The sequence below is a fragment of the Mytilus californianus genome, unplaced genomic scaffold (genome assembly GCF_021869535.1).
Source record: "Mytilus californianus isolate M0D057914Y unplaced genomic scaffold, xbMytCali1.0.p SCAF_8, whole genome shotgun sequence".
Classification (NCBI taxonomy): domain Eukaryota; kingdom Metazoa; phylum Mollusca; class Bivalvia; order Mytilida; family Mytilidae; genus Mytilus; species Mytilus californianus.
This window is the reverse complement of record NW_026262734.1, coordinates 87,040,681-87,067,248: the sequence shown is the minus strand read 5'-3', so window position 1 is coordinate 87,067,248 and position 26,568 is coordinate 87,040,681. Positions and strand designations below refer to the sequence as shown.

At 32.0% G+C, this 26,568-nt stretch overlaps 2 protein-coding genes across 16 annotated transcripts in view; both read right to left on the bottom strand.

The window, feature by feature from the left end:
• Positions 1–5,750, bottom strand: part of LOC127710508 (VWFA and cache domain-containing protein 1-like) — a 40,379-nt gene extending 34,629 nt beyond the window's left edge. Inside the window, exon 1 of the mRNA XM_052216428.1 lies at positions 5,621–5,750. The gene's annotated coding sequence lies outside the window, so the exon portion shown is untranslated. The remainder of the gene's footprint in view (positions 1–5,620) is intronic.
• The window catches only part of LOC127710506 (VWFA and cache domain-containing protein 1-like), a 154,110-nt gene that overhangs the window by 94,861 nt on the left and 32,681 nt on the right, over positions 1–26,568 (bottom strand). For 3 of the 15 annotated variants that reach the window (XM_052216425.1, XM_052216411.1, XM_052216426.1), the window contains exons 22-24: positions 25,490–25,609; positions 24,249–24,385; positions 20,920–23,159 (exon numbers count right to left, since the gene is read on the bottom strand). The exons of 10 other annotated variants lie outside the window; for them this stretch is intronic. In XM_052216425.1, the coding sequence (XP_052072385.1) occupies positions 22,807–23,159; positions 24,249–24,385; positions 25,490–25,609 (610 nt within the window). In that variant the 3' untranslated portion in view covers positions 20,920–22,806. Of the gene's footprint in view, positions 1–20,919; positions 23,160–24,248; positions 24,386–25,489; positions 25,610–26,568 lie in introns of those variants that run through there. 2 more of the 15 variants (XM_052216412.1, XM_052216413.1) reach the window with 2 other exon arrangements.

Here is a 26,568-nt window from a genome sequence, read left to right as displayed (position 1 = left end):
CATTTTCTAATAATATTATTGGGTATAAGTTTTTGAATTATATTATTAACATCATGTTAAAAAGACACAAGGTTTTAAACTTTTCAAAGTATCACACATATTCTTTTAAGATAAATAATATTTGAACGCACACTGTATACATATTGTAAACAACAGGGGTACATGTATTTACAAATAAGGAAGTCAGAGTATATGCAAATTGTAGACATTAAAAAAAAACGGGCAACTTTAGCAAATAGACATGTGAAAATTATTTGTTTGTAAACAAGGAGTCTCATTACAGGGGAAATTTGTAACATATTGTTATTAAACTTCAACTAAATCAACCTAACAAGGACGAATCAAATATATTTAAAATACGCAGTAAACAATATAATGACTGAATTTATTTATGGGTGTAACACGGATATATACTTCGCTTTTACTTTAAAGTACATAAAATATAACAAAGGAATCTGTAAATATATCTTAAAAGTATAGTGTATTGTGGTGATGGAGAGAAAATGTCATTGAAATTCATAAGAATAACATGTTTGAAACCTTTCTTTACACCTGAAGTTAGAATAGTTATCTCTCTAACTTAAGTCGAGTCATCTATGTATTAGTGATAATCCAACAATCACATTGCTTTCTCAGTAATTACAAAGCCATCTTAAGGATGTTCGCTACTCTCGTTTTTGACTTTTTGTCAGATATTCGGAATCCTCTAGTTTTATCCATGTTAGTGTCAATAAAAATTTTGCCCGCTAACCCCTATTTTTTTTCATAATCTTATTACATATAGTGTAAATAGCCATATTTGAAAAAGCTATAAAATCCATTTATTTTTTCATAGTTTTTTTAAAGAAAAAGGGTGCCAATGTTAAATATATGAAAAGTCTAGAGAGAATTATTTCCCGCCAAATTTTCAATGGCTTATATCTCGAAAACAAGCACACGGACCCTTAATTTTTTTCTGCTTTTTTAGTTTCTTTATTTATATACTATCAATTTATAACAGTCTTTAAAAAAGCTTGTTATTTTGAAACAGAATAGCAAACATTCTTAAATGGACATCATGTCTATCTGATTAAGTTGATTATGGTATTTTTTTTCTTCAATATTTTTTTTTTGCAACTTTGGTACCTTCTCTGTCTTGCTGCATGTAAGACTGGAATATCGGTTGACCATATTAGACCTAGCTATTTCATTACCAGAAACCATGGTGAGTATTGGTTTTAAATGCGCAATTGCAGTTGATGGTTGAAGACCAAAACATCATGGGAATCAATGCACAAAAAAATAGTCATCAACGAAATAAAAAAAAATAAGAGTAAAGTAACACAGCTTTAGTTGCTATTTTCTATTTTGAAAGATGCTTGACGATGCATTGTTTCGGCTTAAATAGCGAATACATATACACTGAAAGTTGATCAATTTAGTAATAACTTAGCTGTAGACAAGATGAATTATGTTTAGCAATGTACTATGGTATGAAGCCTTATCCATTACTTATCGGAATTGAACACGAGGATCTAAATGAGTTGAATACTTGATTAATTAGCTGATTAATTAACAATATTCCATCTACTCTCTTGAGGTTTAAAGAAATTGAAGCCCGAAGTAATTCTTACAGCTCCTGTTTCACTACAAAAAATATGGAATACTGTCAACCTGAATAAAGTATATGGTGCAGAGTTACAAAACGTACGTTATCTTATCTATGCTTATATGAAACCCAGTATACATGGTATAATAACATATATATTGTAAAGCCACTATCGATCCAATGATAGATTTCATGTGCCATAGATGATTAAAAGAGGGACGAAAGATACCAGAGGGACAGTCAAACTCATAGATCGAAAACAAACTGACAACGCCATGGCCAAAAATAAAAAGACAAACAGACAAATAATAGTACAGATGACACATCATAGAAACTAAAGACTAAGCAACACGAACCCCGACAAAAACTGGGGGTGATCTCAGGCGCTCCGGAAGGGTAAGCAGATTCTGCTCCACATGTGGCACCCGTCGTGTTGCTTACGTTATTACAAATCCGGTAAATAGTCTAATTCGGTAGGTCACATTCGTGAAAAGGGAAGGGTATTGTATTAAAATGTTCTGTTCTTTGTGTTATGTTTTGTTTTATTATTGCTTTTCTCTTTTGTGTCACTGTCTGACTGTCATAAACATTCAATGTAAATGTGTTTGAGAACACATAAAATTGTGCAATTGAAGAAAAAATTTCTATATAAAACAAATGATAACAATTTTGACTGATTTAGTCTAAGTAATGTTCTATCTTGATATAAATATGTACACACAATTTTGGGTGGAGTCAGTTTCTCTTATTACACTATTTTCACAAGTCATGTCATCAATGACATTTCACTATATTTATCGGTCGCAGTATATTTAGGTTAACAACAATGTAATAAGGTCATAGCAATGTTTGTTTTCTCCTTGTCGTAGAAGTTTCCCACTCCCCAACTTTGCAGTCTTCTGCACTGAAATCCAAGCTTATGATGCATATACAAATGAGCACTTCTAAGTAACCTGCTAAACAACACAAAGAAAAAAAATAATTGCACTTTCTCTCTCTGGTCTCATTAGACTATTTACAGTGTTCACCAGACTGTCAACACTGAGTTTGCATTCGAACTACGCTCGTGGCAAGTTTGGTTTGTCTCCAATTTTGATTGACTATCCTTGTCGTGTATTTCTCATCATTATGATTTTAGTTTTTTTTTTTTAAACTGACCTCATTGCTAATTCAGATAAAACAATTAATGTATTGAGTATTTCCTTTTGTCGTACAATAACTTAATGTATAATGTTCGCAGCATCACACGATTTATAGTCTCATGTGGAGTTTGTTATTGTAACAGAAATAACTATTATATATACATATCTTGAAATGTGTTATATTGATTACATAAACGGTTAAATGTTTGCATCATCCAATTTTAGGGAATTTAGCTTAATCATCAATAAAATGGAAAATGGAAAAGGAGAATTTGTCAAAGAGACACCGACCTGACCAAAGAGAAGAAAACAGTCGAAGGCCACCAATGGGTCTTCAACACAGCGAGAAAATCCAGCACCCGGGGGGCGGGCTTAAGCTGGCCCCTTTAAAATGTAAACTAGTTCAGCGAAAATGGACGTGACACTAAACTCCGAAATAATTAAATAAACCCAAAAGACACAAAAGACTGACAAAGGCCAAAGGTTCCTGACTTTGGACAGGCGCAAAAACTGCGGCGTGCTTAAACATGTGTTGTGAGATCTCAACCTTTCCCTATACCTCTAGCCAATGTGGAATTAAAACAACTCACAGCCATACGCACAGTAAATTTTCACAGCTTCATCATAATAAAATTAGATGTTCATGACAAATGTGGATCACAAGAAATAATAAGAAAACTTAATCTGTTTACTAAGTCATTAGTATGGACAAATGTTCCAAAATTCATCTCCATATCTCCGGGCATTAAAATAAGTCCGGGTTATTTTTCTTTACGTCAAAGGATGGGTAATTATTCCCAAAAGTTGGTTAATTATATCAGAATATCAATAAGTTATAAATGCAATACTTCAATATCAAAAAACTGCTCGGACTATCGCCAAAAAAAAAAAAAAAAAAAAAAAAATTTATATAAATTTTATTTTTCCTTGTGTTCAAATTTCATTAAAATCAGTAAAGCATATTTCATGTCTCACAAAACGTGTAGCAGATTTTACCTACAATTATTGTTAATTTATAGTGAATATGTCTGAACTATTTCCAACTGGACTAAGAACAAACAATCAACCAATACATGAACAGTTGGTGAGCTAACGGATGAACGGTAAACCATAGCAGGACTCATTGATTAACGGGCGTATATTTATGTTATCTGTGAGATTGTATTCTATTAATCAAGCTTCGAATTTAATGAATAGCATGAATAATTTGACAAAATTCCCAACATGCACATTATATAAGTATAAAATTGAAAACATCCTTTCGTTATAAAATAACCGTAACACGACTTAAAATATTTTGGACTAGATTCGTATGAGCGGTAAAAAAACACATATTCAAATCTTTAAATATCAAGTGACATTAACACTTCAATGTTACATATTAAAATCTTTGTTGGAAATCGTAAAGGTATATGCATACAAATGAGTTTGAGAAAACATTACTTTAATACCTCAAAAACCTCGATTAATATATTTATACATGAAGATATATAAAGTTGCCATTTTTTTCTAAATACGTAGGAGTATTTTAAATTCTGAAAAAGAAAAAAAAACTTAGCTGACTATGCAGTATGGGCTTTGCTCAAAATTGAAGGCCGTACGGTGACCGATAGTTGTTAATTTCTGTGTCATTTGCTCTATTGTGGAGAGTTGTCTCATTGGCAATCATACCACATCTTCTTTTTATAATTAGTGTTGTTTGTACTTGACACTTCTTTATAATGTTTGAATTGTTTGTGGTTAGTTTGTTGATAAAATCAGTCATGTCGCTTGATCTTAAACTAAACATTGATGTAAGAAGCTTTACACGGATACTGTATGTAGTAAAAATGTGAGATGTTGAATGATTGACAATCAGATAATTGTCCTATAAAAATCAAAGGGCAAGAATGTTAAGAACCACACGAACAAGTCACCGAATAGCAATCGACAACCACTGACATGACGACTCATGGCTTGGGACAGGCAAACTCAGGATATGGCGGGATTAAACTTAATAGACAAAACTGGTTTACCGATGATCAGATTTTATTAATCGATCAAGAAGATACAAATTAAAATAACACACAAAAACTGCATAAGAAATCACTTTTAAAGGGTAAGCCTCTCCTGCTTTTGCATGCATCACCCTCAGTGCAAGTCAACACTTTAAAACTTGTTTGTGAGCGTTCAATTCCCCTAATCTTGGACAGATATGTAACAGTATATCAACATAAAAACCAAAATATGTGTCAATAGAACAACTAACTAACGTCCCGGTTGCACTTTCAGTGAACTGTAAAATCATTATCCAATTTTTTTATATGCAAAAGCATGTTTTTTAAAAGTCATAATGCATATTGATAGTTAGTTTCAAGTTTACCATTACGTCATGCTATCTAGAACATCGAACTTACAGACAGACGGACGCATTGACCGAAATAGGTAATGCCGAGTAAATTCAAAGACTGGGCTTTGTATCTTATGGTGAGTGTTTTACATCTTCATTGTTCTTAAATGCCGCGATTTTGCCCCTCAAAATATTAATATGGGAGAACTTGTTCCTATTAATCACATAATTTTGTATAATAACAATAGCCGATTTATTTTAAAAAACGCTTTTGTCACACAATATCACAAAATTTGCTATGCATGCATATGTCGTTTAGGACTTTAAGTGCTTTTTTTTTATCTTCACGCAATATCCTTTCTCTTTTTGGGATTGTCTTACATATTGGGTTGACCTCAAGGTGGTCATATATATTCATCAAAAACACAATTTATACCGTATAACTTTTGTGAATAGTTCAAAATTACAACAATGTATGTCATCATTTGTTGGCTATAGACCATCAAATAACCCTTTTCGTATTTTTGACATAAAATATAAATTGATAATAAAATCACTGACCTTTAAATAAATCTACTTCTCATCCATGATACAAGTACATGTATAGTGTAATACTGAACAGGACTTTTAAAACATATAATTTATTTACATTTTTTTTTTAAATCCACTGAAGCGAATGATAACATATAAAACACTGATTCATCTGCTACAGTGAGATTTTTGTAGTTTATCATGTTTATAAATATTCGAACATATAAACACATATTAACCACAAAAAAACTCCTCGTTACGGCAGGTGAATTGTTATGTTATTTTTGTGTTTATCAATTGGAAACCATCACCGAGCTGTGATTTTATACAACAGCTAAGATAACAAAATCCTGTGTAGTTTAAAGGAGTGGACAGATATATATTTCGTAACAAAAATTTCCAGAACAAAGTTTAAAAAGATAAAGTTTATACAATGTACAAGTTGTACTTCTTAAATGATTAAAATATATCTGAATTAAACATAACAAGGCCAACAGACAAACAATAGTACACAAAACACAACAGAGAAAACTAAAGACTGAGCAACACGAACCCCACCAAAAACTGGGGGTGATCTCAGGTGCTCCGGAAGAGTAAGCAGATTCTGCTCCACATGTGACACCCGTCGTGTTGCTTATGTTAGTACAAACCCGGTAATAAGTCTAATTCGGTAGGTCACATTCAGGAAAAGGGACGGGATAGTAGTTACAACATTAAGAACATATCCGCTATCATCTGTGAAACGGGTATTCCATAACGGTCAACCAATGTGATGGCGTCCGTAAAACTTACGAAGGGATGATTTCAACTTCACTTCTTGGAACTCTTGGTTTAATAGCTACCTTGTGAGCAGCAACCCTCTATCAAGGAAATCATGATAGGAAATGCAAGCCCTGAAATATCGTTTCAACTGAGAGATATATACTCCGTACGCGGGCGATTCTGGAATATTGCTACACATTTGCATTCTTTGAAAAGTTACTGATAGTTCTGGAGAATCCATCCTTTTTACCTGTATTAACTTTGTGTGCCGAGTGCTAATCAAAATTATAAACAATGAATAATGATAATATTACAGTTGTATGTGGTGATTCCGTTCTACTCTATTCCTCCTTTTCTGTGTAATTTGTTAATTAATAATCTGGAACATTATCTTACTTATAAACGGATACGTATTTTCATTTCGATTTCTGATTAACATTATAGGTTAAAAAGTGCTATTGTTCCATCAATTATTTCCTCTATTTTACTCGCAGTCATATCGTCTGACTAGTTTTCGATAGAAGTTGAAGTTGCTGGTGCTGATTTTTAAATTTGTATAATCAACTGCATGCAAAACAGGTTGGATATTAAATATAAATAGAATAAAGCTCTATATTTAGCCATTTTATTGAGTGATCGTCATTTTAATAGTTGCTAGGCAACAAAATATACGAGATCGATCAAGACGCCACCATTGTATCAGAGGGTCTGTGGTATACAAAGTATCAGTTGTACTTCTTAAATGATTAAAAATATATTCAAATTAAACATGACATCACCTGTCATGTTCACCTTGCAATACTGATCTAATAGAAACGTCTGTTCAATTATATTACCACAAACAAAAAATTGTTACGCAAATTGACCAAACGGAAGTTGTTGAGGACATTGACCAAACGGGATGTGTTGCGGAAAAAACAGTTATATAACACACAACGAATGATTCTCATCATTTTTAAACCATGAGGTGAACTACTGCATTTTCAAACTTTATAAAAGAAATAATAAATGTAGCTTTACTTCTAAAAAACAAAGTACATTTCTCATGTATACGAAACGCGCGTCTTGCATACATATGTTTAATCCTGGTACCTTTAATGAGTTAATTCGCCAAAAAGTCTTTGCATTGTTTTATAATTTAATGATAGTTCTTGAGAATCCACCTTTTTTTACCTATATTAAATAAAGCCAACAGTAGTATACCGCTGTTCAATAGTCATAAATCGATTAAACGAAACAAATCCGGGTCACAAACCAAAACCGAGAGAAACACATCAACTATAAGAGGAAAACAACGAAACAACAGAACCACTGAACTGCTACAAAAACAAACGCCAACATACATAGAGACGGACTGTTTGATAACAACTGCCATATCCCTGACTTGGTACAGGACATTTTAAGAAAAAACTGGCGGGTTGAACTTGGTTTTATGGCTAGCCAAGCCTCCCGCTTATATGGCAATGTTAAAAATACCGCTAAAATGACAACATTACGTGACAGGAATACAGTACAAATAAAAGCAAGAACACGCAGGACAGAGAATTAACTTTAAGACAGAAAGACGGTTTATTCTATACGTAGCATCTGTGAGAAATAAAGTCAGGAGAAATGGGTCCTATAATTTTCCCTTCAAATCCATACAACTAAACATAATATTAAGGTGACTTTAAAACAGGATGGTGTCTTCATACTAAGGAACATCCCTTTATGGTGTTACCTGTATCGTGGTTGTTTGCCATATGGTATGGGTTATTAAGCTTCAAAGAAAAATGCCCTGTATGCTATTAGACAAAATGCAAGTAGTAATTTACGCATCAAATGCTGGATAATTGCAAACATTGCTGCATTTAAAATATTTTTGACCATATTCATTGTTTGAAACATTGAAGTAATAAAAAGTCAAGGCAATATCAAAGCTTAGTATGTTGTGATACATCGTTTCATTAATAATAGAATTTGTAACCATTTCAATAAATAATTTATTTTTTATTTTGAATTAAACGCACTTAAGGTAGCACAATACAAAGATTTTGATCTAATTTCTTTCATTCAGCTTTAAACTTTATAAATGAGGTACCAAACGAAAGTAGAAAGATTAATCTTTCAAGTGGTGATTATTTCATTATGACATGATTATTACATAATTAATTATTATGTAATTAGTTGCTATATTGTGATGTCCACACTTGAATGAAATTAGCTTCTTTGTTATTCATACTATCCCAAAATATTTTCATGAAAATTACTTTACTTTTAAATGTGTATGTAATTATATGATATTTTTATTCTGTACATCCTTCATTTCTGTAATAAGTATTATAGTACCTCATTCTTTTATTTTCCACAGTTATTCTTTATACTTTTGCACCGTGCCAATTGTTCCCTAAGATTCTTGTGCAACACAGTTTGACCTCCAAAAGGGTGTCTCAGATTTTTCCTATTGTATTTCATTCTCTCATAAACTTTCAATGAAGTTTGCAACCTCAATTCATAAGAGATCACTAAATTAAATTGGGTATAAAATTTGTTCTATTGATGTTTTTGGTAATCTGAGACACCATTTTGAAGATAAATGGTCAAGGAACAACATGTGTGAAAATCAAGCGTATAGAGGCACCCATCTAGGAGCCAATTTCATTTAAAACTACATTTTCATGACAAAAATGAATGTGTCACAATTGAATAAATAAGGATTTTCCTACCTGTACCCCTTTAACTTCAATATAATTCACACATGTATCATGGGAATACTTCAGGATTGGCCTTTAATCATAAATCAATTAGGTTTTGACCAGTAAGAAAGCATTCCAATTCAGCAATTCTAAATATATAAAGAAAATGCACACCCTATGCGTCAACAATCAGATCTGGCGGGAGATGTTATATCATTATTGACCTTGCTGTAAGTTAGTTGCTACTGATATGGTCAAAACTCCGCCCACCATGATAAACCTTTACTATTAATGATCTCAGAAGTTTAATTACACATTGCATTTACATTTTCTTTTAGTACATAAAATGACATTTTTTGGTTTTTGCATTGTTACAAAAAGTAAGTTATGCATGTGTACACAAAATGATCAGTTGGTCAGTCTAGAGGATCCTTATGGGGGATTTCTAGAATTATAATTGTATACAATGACAATATGGTGTTTTACATAAAGTAGATTTTTTACATTTTTTGCAGTTTGAAAATGAAACTTTTAATTTGTATTTTCTTTTAAAAAGAATTCATATTTAAACATTATCCTCAAGAAATTCTAGTATAAACATCAGCAACATTTATTGTTGGACAATTATATTTGTTTGATATCTGTACATTTATATTTTGATTCCCTCTTTAGCTCCAAATAATTGTTTTGTTTTTTCTCCTGACATCCCCAATACAGAAATGTATTTTTATTTGGAATTCATTATCTTTCATTTTTCCATAAATCCCCAATCCACCTCTTTTTCATAACTGTAATTTTAATTGCTGGTCAGTGGTTGTTAAGCTATCAAATGATTCTATTGATTAACCACATAGTACTGCCCACATGTTCTTATCTTGTATCAGTCAGACACGTGCATTCGTTTATAAAACTAATTATCATCAAAACTCATTAACACTGCAAGATATTTTAATAATTTTTTCTTCTGTGGTTTTTGAATATTAAGAAGTAACAAAAACAGCCGAAAATGAAATTTTGATAAAATTTAGTTGCTTTTGTATTGTGCTACCTTAAAAGAAGATTTTTTTTACAGATATGGTCGCATATAACCAAACTTTCATCGTAATAGATGATTCAAATCTTGATAAGAGCCATATACATTGTACATCGTCTAAACACACCAAAGATGCAAGACTTTTGAATAGGTACGCCAGACACGTGTTTCGTCTACACAAGACTCATCAGTGGTGCTAGAGTGAAAGCATTAAGAAACATGTTGTAGATGATTGATTCAACCATACATTCAAAAAGTTGTGTTGGTGAAACATATATATTTCGAAAGATTTTAAAGTTTTATAAACAGAAAATGTTTTCCATGAACTGACCAAGATATCAATGATATTTCATTTTATAGCAGGTATGCTGACAATTGAACTGGTGACATACTAGGCGACGAAACGCCCATGACAAGTAGTATCGACCAAGCAATTGTAAGAACTGTGAAAGAAACCAGGCTTATAGTTTTAAACGCCAGGCGCGCAATTGGTCTACTCAAAACTCAGCAGTAGTAAATCAAACCATTTGGAAAGCAAAATCGATTAAAAAGATGAACAGCATTAAGATATAACTTTCAAAAATGCGGACATGAAGGGAGACGGTCTTTTCCATTATTAGCCTTTGAAAGTAAAAAGTATAAAATTTTATCCCTATTTCCGTTTTTTCGGTAGTCGTGCCTTAATTGGTAGCCCTTTTTGAAAAAAACATTTTCAATAGACTTGTTGTTAATTTGTTTTCGTGAGAATGAACCTGACATATTTGCAACTTGTCGTCGAGAAGAACATTTATAGAAAAGGATAATCTTAAAGAATGAAAATTTGGTTTGAAAAGACAGATAAGATCGTAAACCAATTTATGATGGTAAAAGGAAAATGCATGTAATGTTACTTAGAAACTCTGTTGGAGCAGTTTTTGTTTTAGCACACCCATGTAAATGACCTTCGCATAATGTGAAGCTGCGCGAATGTAACGTACAAATTGAGATATGTCAACGTCATATAGTTGGCTAAAGGGTATGTAGCAGACGTCGAAATTTAGAGAGATACCTAATCTCTAGTTAACTGGGAAGACAATGCTTTTCTTATTTGTCTTATAAAAGGTTATGTATGACTTATGCTTCATTTGAGTACCAAAGAAGTAGGCTCGTAATGATGCACCCATTTGAATACCGGTTGTTTATATATCAATCAATCAAAATTAACACATATGAATAAGTGTGAAATGCCATTATTTGATTACAAATGAGGTAAGCGTGCATATGATTCTATAAATGCTTCAATATGACAAAATATAAATATTTTTGTAGTAAAAATATAAAACGGAAATGTATCTGCCTTTAATTGTCTGCTATGATACAAACTTCTCATACCTTACACCCAAATACACATGACGAAATAGTGTAGATTGTTTTCTCTTAATCGTTACAAAAAAAATAATAATATTGTTCTACATTTAGGTAGAAAAGGCTCGTCCAAATGCTGCATTGCTGAGTGTCTGTATCAGTTTTCCATATTATACGTAAAAAAATCATTGTGATATTCTGACCACGTCTACCTCAAATTCATAATATATGTATTATTTCTAAAGGTGACTGTCAAATTGTCAATTTTACCTTCTCGTCTTGGGCTTATTTGGGAAGTGTTTATTTATTGTTCATACAAAACGGATACTTGTTTCTACGAAACGGAAATAACTGTTCAAAAATGTCGTCATTTTATATGTGTGGTTAAGATTACATAACATCATGCAATATTAATTGTGTTGGACCGATAGATTTTACAGAAGATCCTGGTCACGATTGATGCCCGACAACTATGTATTGCTTTTGAATTGAATTTATGTAAAAATTATATCGATCTTTGACGATTTGTCATCTTACGTTGAAAAGCAACCATGTATAATTTGGTATAAATACACAATAAAAGTTGCAACAAAACAAACAAATCTTATTAACATTAAATATGAAAGCCTTTGTTGTTGGAGTGATATGTCTCTGTCTGTATGGTAAGTTAATATTGACAGTATTTGTTAAATCAATCCTGATTGTACAATTTATATATTAATTGCATATGTCTAGATATATTGGGAGACCATTTCTTTCTGTACGTTTTTATGGCAAAACATTTATATTGATGTTTGTACATGTCAGATCCAACACAATTAAAAAACTTTTATTTTGAAAACAAATGTTAACAATTAGCGGAATGATTTTATCTAATGTGTTAATTGTTTGTTTTTTAACATGATATATTCAATGAAGAGAATACACTGTCTAGGGAAATTTTCATGCACCATTAACATAAGTTTCGGAACAAATCGAAACATCTCTACTTATCCGAACTGAAACGACGAAAACTATGTTGAATATACACGACCGTGAAAACTCATTAGGGGAAATGTGATCCAGTTTCTGTTTCATTTATTCCATTTCAATCTAGAAGACAAAATGTCACAGGTACATGATGAAGAACTTTGAGGTGTTGATTTTGCTTTAATATCTTTGAGGATATTTACTACGGATAAATTTGAAGACAACACTATTTTTTTTTATCACTAATACTATTATCTTACTATGTTGAATATACACGACCATGAAAACTCATAAGGGGAAATGTGATCCAGTTTCTTTTTCATTTATTCCATTTCAATCTAGAAGGGAAAATGTCATAGGTACATGATGAAGAACGTTGAGGTATTAATATTGCTTTAATATCTCTGAGGATGTTTTACTACGGATAAATTTGAAGACAACACTGTTCATTTTTATGACTAATACTGTTATCTAAGAGTCAAGGAATTTTCCTTCACAATTGTGTTGTATGTTATAATGTCTATTGAACAATTACCTGTCCTAATCAGGATCATCGTCATTGATTGAATTGTCTTATGTCATATAGTTTTGCTTTGTTATTTAAATAAATAAATGTTGCTATTTGTTTATATTATTTAAAAGTCTATAACAAACGATGTACATCTTGACATATTGTCTATACATTGATTGTGGTTGGGTTGTTGTTTAGGGGATATACATTCTAATTCGTATCGTATCTATATCAATTAATTGCTTATTTGCTTTATGTATTGCTTAACGCCACTATTGTGATATTTCGTAGCGGTCAGATTTTATTGGAGGAGGAGCCGGAGGGCTGGAGAGAACCATCGACATTCGACAGGAAAAACTGACAATCCTAGTCAATTAGGATTGGAGTCGGACGCACATGCCTCGTGCGGGATTCGAACTCACAACCTCAGTGTTGACAGGCTAGTGATATAGTAGTTGAACTACTTGGACCATTTGACCACCGAGGCCCCTGTAGCAAATGCAACTTTTTGTTCATCAAAAAACTCGAACGGAAAAATTTAAATTATAATCCTCTTTTAAAATATAACTAACGTCCAAACAATATTCTATTCTATCTCTTTTTAAAATACCAACAATGGTCTAGATTCATATCTGATAGCAATGTCATCGATACCTTTTTTTGCATTTTACAAGCATTGCACTTAGTTGCATTCCGTGCGACTTAGAGTCTGATGACTGCACCAGAACTTGTCAGCATGTTGGTGAAAATTCCCTCTGTCACTATTACAATCCAATTGCAAATTGCTGTTTCTGCGAAATTCCAATTGAATGCCATCCAGATAATGCTACGATAGCGTGTCCAGTAGGGTGTCCTTGTGAACCTCATGTAGCACACCATCACTGCATATGTCCCCAATAAAGGTACACAATAGTCAACTCTGTAATTGTGTAATAAAACAACATAATTTTGGATAATTCGGGTTTGTTGTTCGTAGTGCATATTTTACAAAAAAGATGAACTAATCTTGCCAAATGATCATGTGAGCACTATATGACTTTCCATTCTTATATAGTTTTTATTTTCAGTCTTGTCCTATTACACCATCAGTTCTTGTCACAAATAGTATCAACCCCGCCATGTATTTAATGTTCCATGCCATGAATTTGAGATAATATAGTTTCAGTTTTAAAGGTATTTTTAAATCCACGTATTGTATAAAGCTGTTAAAGAATTTAGGGCAAAATTTAAATGTTCCATTCATATAAATTTCGTTTTCTGTATCGTTTACCCGAATACATTTTTGTCTGAGTTTTACTTTTGTACGGGAGAAATTTCAAAGAATATGTGAACGTCTTTCCATGACTTTAGTAAATTTTGTTTAGATTACAGGTAAACTGTCATAGGTAAAAAGCACAAATGTCCGGTCAATTTCGTCCAGGTGTATCAAAGTGCAAAGCGCAAAAGTCCATAGTGTTGGACCGCAAATGTTCTTTCGTGTTACAGGTAAGAAACCGCAAACGTCCTGCGCCCATAAAAATAAAGGTAGAGGATGGCACATATGAACTTTGTTAATGTAATATTTACAGTTGCAAGAACACACCAAATAAAGGAAAATAAACTAAAAGGGAATATTGAGGTTATCGATATCACAGAAAATATTAGAAAGGGAGGGGAGGAGTCGAAGGCCTAATCCTAATAAGTATTTCCGTGCAAAGATGTGTAAATATCTCTGTGGTACGACATTTAATGTTGACATTTTAATTTTAGAAACTAGTTTTCTTGCATGCATGTGCCTGTTATAAATTAAGAACCTCGTCAAGATTTATGTTTCTTTATTGTCTAATGTTTGTCCTTTTGTGTATTTCATTTCATTTTAATTTATCATTTTGAGTTGAGTAAAATAATATATGAACCATGCGTGAATTAAGTTTAAATTAGTTTTTATGGTAGGTCTTTTAGAAGTAAAAGAACTGTCATTAGACCTACCATATCAAAAAAATAAATGGAACAGACTCATGCTAGCAACCTTACAGCCACTACGTTAGTCACCTGTATCGTGTGTCTAAGAGCCAAAAAGTTGCCAAGATATGAATCAATTTTTTTTATTAAAATAAGTCTACTTCGGAACTGACTTGATTTATAGCATACCTTTTATTTTGGTATGTTTAGAAATTATAAAAAAAAAAGAAAACTACTAAGGTTCGAACTCCCTCGGGCAAATTTGACCTTAGGTAGTTTAGGCTATTTTTTATTGTCCATATTTGGTCATATAACTCATCAAGTGAATACACGTCCATTTCGATTCAAATGTTACAGTTTGAGCGTTTCTGAGGAAGATAAATCCAGAAAATTATTGCAAACGCTCCAAATATAAAAAGTATCAAATTCATCTTTAAAACAAATAGATATTTGTATTCGTGTAGTTTGGACCTATTACATGAATGTAAAGAATGTTATTTTTTTTATTTGTTTTTCAAAATGAAAATTTTAGTAGTCTTTTTGGAAAATATATAACGATATCTTGAGCTAGGGACACCTACACGTGCAAACTGTTTTCAAGCTGTGGTCTCTGGTGTGAATTGCTCTTAGCTAGGGACACCTTCACGTGCAACCTGTTTTCAAGCTGCGATCTCTGGTGTGAATTGCTCTTAGCTAGGGATACCTTCACGTGCAATCTGTTTTGAAGCTGCGATCTCTGGTGTGAATTGCTCTTAGCTAGTGACATTCACACGTGTAACCTGTTTTCAAGCTGCGATCTCTGGTGTGAATTGCTCTAAGCTTGGGATACCTACACGTGCAACCTGTTTTCAAGCTGCGATCTCTGGTGTGAATTGCTCTTAGCTAGGGACACTTACACGTGCAACCTGTTTTCAAGCTGCGATCTCTGGTTTGAATTGCTTTTAGTTATGGACACCTACACGTGTAACCTGTTTTCAAGCTGCGATCTCTGGTGTGAATTGCTCTTAGCTTGGGATACCTACACGTGCAACCTGTTTTTCAAGCTGCGATCTATGGTGTCAATTGCTCTTAGCTAGGGACACTTACACGTGCAACCTGTTTTCAAGCTGCGGTTTCTGGTGCAATTTGCTCTTAGCTAGGGACACCCACACTTGCAACCTGTTTTCAAGCTGCGGTTTCTGGTGTGAATTGCTCTTTGCTAGGGACACCTACACGTGTAACCTGTCTTCCTCAGATACCCGTATGTTGCAAGGGAGAGAACCAGCCTTGTATGTCTCAGTTTATTCATTTAAAATGTATTATCGGTGCTTTGTTTTCATTTTGAATTTTTTTTTCAGATTTCTTAATAGAAAAATAGAAAAACAAAGGATATTGGGTATCCATCCACGACACAAAATCAGAACATGCACAACAAAAAACACACAAAAAAGCAAGGAAACCGCTCTTTGATTGCTACTCTTCATCTCAATTATGATCTCCTGTACTTGGCGATTGCAATATTGGTATACTAGTATTGTCTACAATACTGGAATACAATTGTTTACCAGTATTGTACATGTTGTATTCCAGTATTGTACCAGACTGAGTTTCGAGGTTATAAAAACAACATTTAGTTAAATATTTTTTTTTAATTTCAATTAGCAGAATATAATGAATGGAATATGATATGACATGACAATTTAACCAGATTACCTTATCGAATGATATGACATGACAATTTAACCAGATTACCTTATCGAATGATATGACATGACAATTTAACAAGATTACCTTATCGAATGATATGACATGACAATTTAACCAGATGCCCTTGTCGAATGATATGACATGAAGTGTTTCAAGAACTTAAAATCATGATAATAATTGATGTTATGAAAATGGACATTTATCAGCATTAAATTTGATACTCATGATATTGATGAATAATATTGTACAGTACTAAATGAATTGAAAATAGTGATCAAATTATATGTTTAAATGATGATAAAGAGCAATTGTCATCAAAGGCAGTCTCAAATCTTCAGTGGTCTGTGTCTTAAGAGGACCATACTTATAAACAGTTAGAATGGACTTTTTATTTTTGTCAGTATTTTCTGGTTGTTCCTTCTTTCTACGATTCATAGCATATAATTTATTGAGTTATTTGTAATGAAAATGACTATTTAATTTTTTTTCTCATTGCTAAAAAGTGTTTACAATTTCAGAATACTTACACACATATCACTTATTAACAAAGTAATTGTTCAGATTATAATACATTTTATATACATGACAATAATAAGCCTTTTTATCTTAGAAAAGTGGGTGACATGTCCCCTTAGGGTGTTTATTTAGCAATATGATTGGAAAGTAATTAAATTTTACAATTTACTCAACACTACCCTTATATCAAGGGCGCATTACATTTGCGCGCATTTGGGGATTAAAATTTTTACGTTTGCGCGCAGCTTTTGTTTACATTTGCGCGCATTCATTGTACAGGTAACACAGATAAAAATAAAGATTATTTATTATAAATATTACTACTAATAATAATAGTTCTTATGAATTTTGAACATATTTGTAAATTTGTATTATATATTATTCATATTGAATTAAAAAAAAAAAAATAAAGTGATTGTGAGAAATCTAGTAATTGCACTTCAACGAGCAATTTTATTCAGCACATCCATGTATTTTTGTATTTTGTGTTTACTTGAAGCTTTGCTTTGTTTTACATTTTTATCTGACTGTATATTTTCAGGACTAAGTGCTTGTACATACTAAAACGGACTTAACCTGCTCGAAAAAAATAGTTAGATAAATAAATATGTTTTATCTACCTGTATTTACCTGAGTTTACCTGTAAAAGAATGCTCGTAAATGTAATCGAAATCTGCGCGCAAGCGTAATGATTTTTGCGCGCAAATGTAAAGGTAATGCGCGCAAATGTAATGCACCGAATATCAAATGCATTTTTTTCAAACTATAGATTGTTTCAAACAAATAGAGGAAATAATAAAAGTATCTTAAAATGTGAAGAACTTGTATTCTGCCTATATAGAATTATTGGATAAAAGGTAGAAATTTGATTGTTTATCCCCTGAAAATGATTCAATATTTATAAAAATAAAATGTATATATTTAGCAGTAAAACAATAAAATAACAAATATATATCTAAAATATTCTGTGTAAAAAGAAGCTTAAAACATCATTTGGGTCTTACATGCATGATTTTTTAAATTAGTTGTTATTGGCTTTGAACTAGCTGTCAGTAACTACGAGTACTCTCAGACCTGTATTTAGTGTCGTTTTGTTGTGGGGATGTATAAGTACCCTGCCACGTCCATTATGTGTTTTTGTTACTTGATTTTGCTTTGTATCTATCTGATAAAATAGAAAACAACACGTTTAATAATTTCATGCGTCCGAAGCGCTTAATAAGTTCAGCCCTTTTCAACTGAATTTTATAGTTTGTTCATTTGTTGCACTGTTACACCACTTTCCCAAGTTAGGGGGAGAGTTGGGCGCCCGCCAAACATGTTAAACCCCGCCACATTATGTATGTGCCTGTTCCAAGTCAGGAGCCTGTGATTCAGTAGTTGTCGTTTGTTGCTGTATGTCATATTTGTTTTTCGTTCATTATTTTGATCATAAATTTGTTAGTTTTCTCGTTTGAATTGTTTTACATTTGTCATTTCGGGACCTTTTATAGCTCATTTTTGGAGGCCGTACGGTGACCTAGAGTTTTTAATTTCTGTGTCATTTGGTCTCTTGTGGAGAGTTGTCTCATTGGCAATCATACCACATCTTCTTTTTTTTATATAAACATGTCATATTTCCCAGATCTAGAAAATACGTTATTGTGTACAATACTGGTATACCAGTATTATAGTCTTTTTTAAAAGATATTTTACAATACTGGAATAAAATTATATTCAAGTATTGTAAACAATATCTTAGACAATTCTGGTATACCAGTATTGCGATCGCCAAATACAGGAGATCGTTAACGATATATGAGGATCTGGATGGAGGTCCTTCATTTCTGTATTCTTTAATTTTTGGGGCCATTTTTCTTTACCTTTAAAAATAACGCTTATTTTGTAGAATTCTCATGAAAATTACTTTACTTTTAAATGTGTCTGTAATTATATGATATTTTTATTCTGTACATCCTCCATTTCTGTAATAAGTATTATAGTACCTCATTCTTTTATTTTCCACAGTTATTCTTTATACTTTTGCAACGTGCCAATTATTCCCTATTCTTTATTTGTTTTTTGCTTATTTTTCTCTATTCATTTATTTGTTTGGTCATTATTCTCTATTCTGTAAACCCAATATAGACCATCATATATTAGAGTTCAATACAAATATCAATATTGCGAGTATGGTCCTTTTCTTCTAAGAATTTTTAAAATAGACAATGTGGAATATCTGCAATCAGCACTGAATTTCTTAAGAATATCCTCGTTGCATATGGCGAAATCTTTCCATAATGATTGTATATACAACGAAGATAATCACCTTAATTCATTCAGTTTTTGGAAATTTGCATCAACATTCTGCGCGAAGCATACCGATTTTGAGTGACAAATTCATCCTCCATCTTTTACTATCATTTTCGATGGAATGTACTCCTTTCAATTTTGACATTACCATTTAAATGGTTTGTCAAGTAACAAATCGTACTATTGTAAATTGGGCCTACGACCAATGTTTATATACATGTCTTGGACGGAGACCATATCAAATCTTTGGTTAATATATACATATTTGATATCGTTCAAACAAAATGCGATTATTGTGCTTTAGGGGCCTCGGTGGCCAAGTAGTCTAAGTAGTTCAACTACTGTATCACAACATTGAGGTTACTTTAACTGTGGTATCATTTGTAAGGTTTATTGGCATAAATGCAGTCAACAAAATTAAAGGATAAAGCTATCTTTTTCAGGGTTTTTTTTAAAGAATCATATGCATAATATATCTGCCTCATAAGATTAAAAGGAACAGAGGGACAACAGTTGGTTCCTAAAGAAAAGCCGATTTTCTCTTAAAAAACATGTCCTCTTAATGTTAAAAAAATGTTGTCAATAAAAAAAACAGCATTTTGATGATGTCCGTTACAGAGATCTTTCTGTTGGAATCAGAGTGTTTTTATTTTGAAAAGTATGATTTGTTCCTTTTTGAAACAAGGTATTTATACCTGCGATGGCCATTCGTTAAGGAAAATAATGTTTGGCCAATTCTTACCTGTCTTTAAGTTTAGATGAAGGAATGCTAGTGTAAAGATTAGAGAAGTCAAATGATTTATACTACATGAATTGTGTATTGTATACTGTTGTTTCTCTTTAGATCGTTTTTCGTTTTGCGCCATGGCATTGTCAGTTCGTTTTCAACTCATGAGTTTGAATACTCCTTTGGTATCGTTCGCTTATCTTTTGCACGAAGAGAAGAACTTTCGTTGTTATATTCTAACAGATCGTTTGAATTTTTAAGCACCCACATCACATTCCCACCACCCTAGAGTAGGTAGATTCACAGTAGCTATGAAGCCCAGTTTTAATTGCTGATAAGATAGAACTTAATACTTGTAATTGAAAAGGAGGTTTCCTGAAACATTTGACAGTCCAAGTACTATAACGTTGTAAGTAAGGACAATCTAATGCATTCTGGGTAATATTATTAAAAGCGTACACCAAAGCGTTGTAATTGGTTTAAAACGTCCTAAACAATGGAAATTCAACCAATGACGTAACTTTATTTTCATTTTGGTGTACGAAAAATGAGATTACCATAGTCCTTTAGGTTCTGCAAAGGCGAATTATGTAACTTGAGTATCAAGTAGAGAATGGAAGATCCAGTTCTTCGTCATTGGTTTAAATTTCACAAGAAAACATACATTAAACCGATCTATAATTGTTCAGGATTTACTACTCTTTTACAAGTGTCGTGAGAGTATATGTTGGGTTTCAAATTGAATTGTAAACCCCTAATTCATTTATCAAGCAGTTAATAAAATTTGATTTACAAACACAAACTATATTCTTTGGGGCATTGTATGCAGGGGACGTAAGTATACGTTTGATAAAGGTAGGATAAGTGCTCAGCAACAATTGTCATTTTTATTAAGATAGATATACATGTAACATGATACACGATGATGCAGACTTGTATTTGAAGTGAAACTTCCGAAATCGAAAATATCTAACAAACATTTTCTTTTTACCATAAGAGTTATATGTTTAACAACTCGTGAAAACTGAATATGTCCGTTTGTCGACTCTTGTTATTGAATTTTAAAAATAATGATAAGCTCGCCAACGGTTTGTGTCATATTACATTGAAATTAAATAACTTTACTCGAGTTGATATAAAGCGATACCCACTTCTCACTCGCAATGAAACCAGTCCTATAATTAAATCATCTATATATCGGAAATGTCATGGAATTGTAAAAATAGATTTCGATTGTGTGGAATTAAATGATTCCAGCCCGAAGTATCTAAGCTAAAATATACAATTCGGAAATCATTGAACTCGTAGAAATGTCAAAAAAAGCTATGAGTGTACTGTCTTTTATATGTAAACATGGTGAATGTAAGAATCTACATGCACAAGAAAAATAAAGATATGATGTAGTAATTCATCACATCAATAAATGAAATTGACAAAAAAAAAACAGCTCGACGTTATATTGAGCCCTTCAACATAGAGCACTGAAGGGCACAGATGCACATTAATTTCAACATATAAATAACAAATAAATCTTACAAACAAGGTTATTAATATGCTCTATAAAAGACATTAAAAAGTATGAAAATATTAAATTACACTGACACAAACCTTTTTGAAGCAAATCATATTGACCAAATCAATTTAAATATGCTTTTCGATTGCCATTACTTGAATACATCCATGCAAGTATACACTATTGTCACAGCCACTGAGTCTTTATATCGCACGACAGAATGATATATTCATAGAAAGAGACATTTACCCTCTCCAGGCACCAGTTAATGCTCCATATGACGTAAACGCAATTCCTCCTGTGTTTCTCTAGTTAGAATATTTCTATAGGTTTAGTTACTTTAAGTCTGCAATGTTTGTTTTTCGTTTATTGATATACTTAAAACAGACCCTACGTTTTCCCCTCTGAATTGTTTCAGTTTTTGCTGTTTGCTATTTAGGAGCATTTTGTAGCTTCTATACAGTATGTCTTTGCTCATTATCAACGGCCGTACATTGGCATGCAGTTGTTTACATCCTCTTTTGTCGGGTAATGGGGATGTTGCCTCATTGGGAATGATACTTCCGGTAATTATATTTATCACAATCAAAATAAAACAAAACATTTGATAGATAATAAAAAAAAATGATTATCATGGAAGTTAGTTATCAATGTCACATAAAAATGTACTGCTAGTATTAGCACATGTACTGTTCTACATGCTCATGTAAGTATATGTACAATCTTTGATTTAAAGTGACGTATGAAACTAACAATACACCAAAAAATGTATATTACAGTTCTGTAAGTAATCTCAAAATATACAATTAAATGATTGAAAAAAAGATTATTACAAAAAGGTTATTTTTCAAATGTAAATAAAATGTATGAGATAATGATTCATATAAATATGATACAATGTTTTCCACTGAATTGACATATTGCACAACATCCATTACATGTACCTGATAAAACAATTGTGGGTGTTTATATTCAGTTTGTGTGATTGTTTCAAGATCTGTATTTTAAATGTATGGAAAACATCAGCACTATCAAAAGTATACCGTACAAGTACAAACTTATGCTTTGCTTAGGTTTGTTAAATTATTTATATATTTGATGCATGAAGATTTCACAAGTGTTATCTCAAACGGCTAATACATGTAAGTTATCCTGAGCAGAGTAACAAAAACTTTGTAACAAGGCATTCAGAATCCACCATTAAACATTCTGATCTTTTTTTTCTATCTTCACTTCAGTATATTACGTTATTCAGTAGGTCTATCGTACCTAGATTCATCACTTAGTACTGAAATAGAACTATGTCTCACTCCATTTGAAACACTTCCGGAAGAAAAGTTACTGGTTGTGGATGGCGGATTGAACTGACCATTAGATTCAAACCCGTAATTTTGTGCACTACGCAAGTCAAGATGGTCAGGTATAGCATCTAAGTACGGGTCTTCTTTATCACAATTATCGTTTATGTGAAAATATCTCAAAAGAAAAATAACCCCACCAACTATGAGAACAACAGCTAAAAGTCCACCAATTGCTCCTCCGACTATTGCACCGGTACTTGGTCCTTCGGCTTCTACTGGTAGGGTGTCTGTATGTGAGGCTATTGAAAGAAATTGTAAAAATTACGTTTCAAAACACCATTAATAAAGGAAACAATAATAATTCTAAAGAGGTGTGTAGATCTGCATTTTCTAATATTTATTTTCGGAAATATATATAAACGTAAATAGGTCAATGTCAAAAGTACTTTGACATAATTACACGCTATGAATATGCGCACAGAAGAAAACACCACTAAAATTGTTTCGCATTTATAATATGTAGCTTTGATTAATTTGTGTCAATGATGGACATAAGCAAATAATATGTTTGTTTTTACTTCATATTTCAGATATAATTGTCTTATGTTTGTAACGTCAAATTGCAATGACACACTTATAAATGTTATAATAAAATAGGTTAGTTTGAAGGAGTGTGCATTTTTGCGAGCATATTCATATACTGAATTAAGTCCGACTTTTTCGTGTTTTTGTCAGTGCTTATTGTTTGCCTTTCATCCTGGTCGACCAACCGTGACGAACGATCTTATTGGATTAACTTTCAATATGTTCTCGTTCTAAATATGCACGACATACATTTCACTGGATGCTGAAAAACAACAATCAATCAACATCTACACGTGTCACTATGTATAACAGTGTATTGAATCCTGTCCCGTGTAAACGCACAGCTACGTACAATACAGATTTCCATACATTGTACTGTGACAAATTGTAGGGCTCCTTCGATTATACTGTTGCTAATTTATACATGTTTGATTTTCCTAAGTTTTGATTTACAACGTTTACAATAAATATTAATAAAAACAAGCTAGTTTGATAAGGCTAAGTCAGTATAATTATGCTTACCGTGATTAATATCTAATAAGGAGGGCTCAAGAGCTCTCTTTCTGATATTGTGTATTACCGAACCAAAAGTCAAACCGGCTTTGCTTTCCTCTATTTTAATTCTTTTCTTATATATTAGTGTTGATTATAATCGGGTTATGTCTTATAATATAACTGACAGGCCATATTAAAGGTACATGTATATAGCTGTTATTTAGATATTGATTGAATTATTTATTATTTTCCTAGATTTAACTTTTCAAAATAAAACAAAATAATTTCACAACATAATTAAAACATACCATCACAAATGTTAGAGTTTGAGTCTTTAGTCTTTCCAAAAGAGCACTCCCCTTTAATTCTACAGCAAGGTTCTGGAATAATTTCTCCATTAAATGTAAACTCACACCAACTACATTGGAACTCACTGTAGCAATCTCTGAGAGAAAAAAAAACACAATACTTAACATATGCTGATATTATTATGGCACATTTGTCTGTTCGGATTTACCCTATCATCTGTGTTTGGTTTATTTAATTATGAATTATCATTGATACGGTCAAAACAATAAATTAACTGTTTCAAAATTAGAATTTTTAGAATACTTAAGGATTTTCTAACCAAGGAATAGATAACCCTAGCTGTATTTGGCAAAAACTTTCGAAATTGTGGGTCCTCAATGCTCTTCAACATCGTACTTTATTTGGCCTTCGTAACTTTTTTATTTTATCGTCACAAATGAGTCTTTTGTAGACAAAATACGTGTATGGCATAAAAATTTTAATCCTTGCATCTATGATGAGCTTATTATTTAAAGGGATGATCCATTAGAAAAAACCCGAGGATCCATGTAAAGGGAAGGTATTCTAATCATATGGAACATAAAACCGTACACCTCATAAATAGAAAATATAAAGCAATTGAAAATGATATGTTGAAATAAAAACAAAAGTGCCCTAGGCGTTTGCCTAAAATTTACATTCAAAATGTAACAAGATAGTTGGAAGTTGTTATGTTTGCATATGTTTTCATATGGTGTTCGCGATTCACATTTTTGTTTTATTTAGTTAGTTTTATTGGTTTCTACAAACTGTGAAACCCTATCAGCTGACTTGTTATATACTCGTATGACGCAGTTCTCATACGAATCTTTTCAGAGACAAACAGAAAAAGCATAATGCAAAGTTCTTACATTCAAACAAAAGAGGCTGAAGATACAAAAGATACCAAAGAAGAATCAAATTTCGTAGAGAGCGGTCAGAATGTGAATTGTTTAAGGCAACATTACTTACCACACCACTTACACCATCTTTTGTAGTGGCAGTACAAATCCCCGCTATTATAACAATAGACTTGTTTGCAGATACAAACCTATTGTAATGCATGTGCAGTATTTGATATTGGACTTAAATCAAAATTCAATCAATTAAAGGATATTTATTTTGAAATTAATAGAAGAAAACGGCATATGATAACAAACAATATATGAATGAAAATCTGATCCGTACAGAATGCCTAATAACAATTTTAAATATTTCTTACTTTTTAGTCGTTTTCTCATTACATTTTGGATCAAAGCAAGATTGAAGTCCTGTCAAGTCTTCATTTACACTTATTCCGGATTTATCTAGTAATCGAGCACTGCAAGGCAAACTGGAGTCTCTGAAATAATAGAACATTGTCCTTATTTCAATTATTGTTAATTACATAGTAACGTTTTCCCTCAAAGCACACTACATGATGGGTGATAACGTTTTATACTGAACTTGAAAATGGCAGAAATGCATTTGAATGACTCTCAATAATAAGTGAATAGGGTACTTCAAATACTACGATATATAGCAGACAATGTTTGCATTTAAAAATAGAAAAATATCAGTAAACCAAGTGTCCAATAAATGTATCATACCATAACAGATAAAAAAAAATGATGAAGCACCAGTTCTGTCATACAAGTTTGATAGCCCATAGCTACTACATGAAATGATGCTCTTATAAAATTACAATGAATCAGTAACTGTTTTTTTTTCAACGTCAAACCTTACCTATGTATTCCAGTTTTATAAATTGATATTTCTTAATATAAAATCAAGCTTTACTGCTTTAAATAACACAAATCACAATGCATAATATTTACAATTTTTGTACATATGGAAAATCAAAATTCAGTTTATATGAATTTAGAAATTAAATTTGATATTGTATTTAGTATTTTATATTGTTTTAGATTTTATATTTATCACTAATGCAAAATTAATGCTAAGCTTCTCTGTTTGTTACATGCAAATAACTAAGTTCCAACTTAATCTAGATGGATTCAAATAGATGATCTCCCTTTTTAACCGAATTTAAAAGGGGGTATTAAGCACGACAGTATAAATCTAAACAGCTCAATCTGTTGTGTAGAAGTCATTTTGTCACCAGTGTATGAGCAGAAAATTGATTAACCAGGGTTATGTCAAAGAACGTCTCGTCCTTTTTCTAAAGAAGTTCATCGGAAGATACCAAGACCTTGTTGATAAATATTTCGTATCAACTTCACAAATAATACACGATGGTCTTGAAATATAGATTCTAGGTACTGACGTTGTTTATCATCTTAATTACGTGTTATAGTGTTC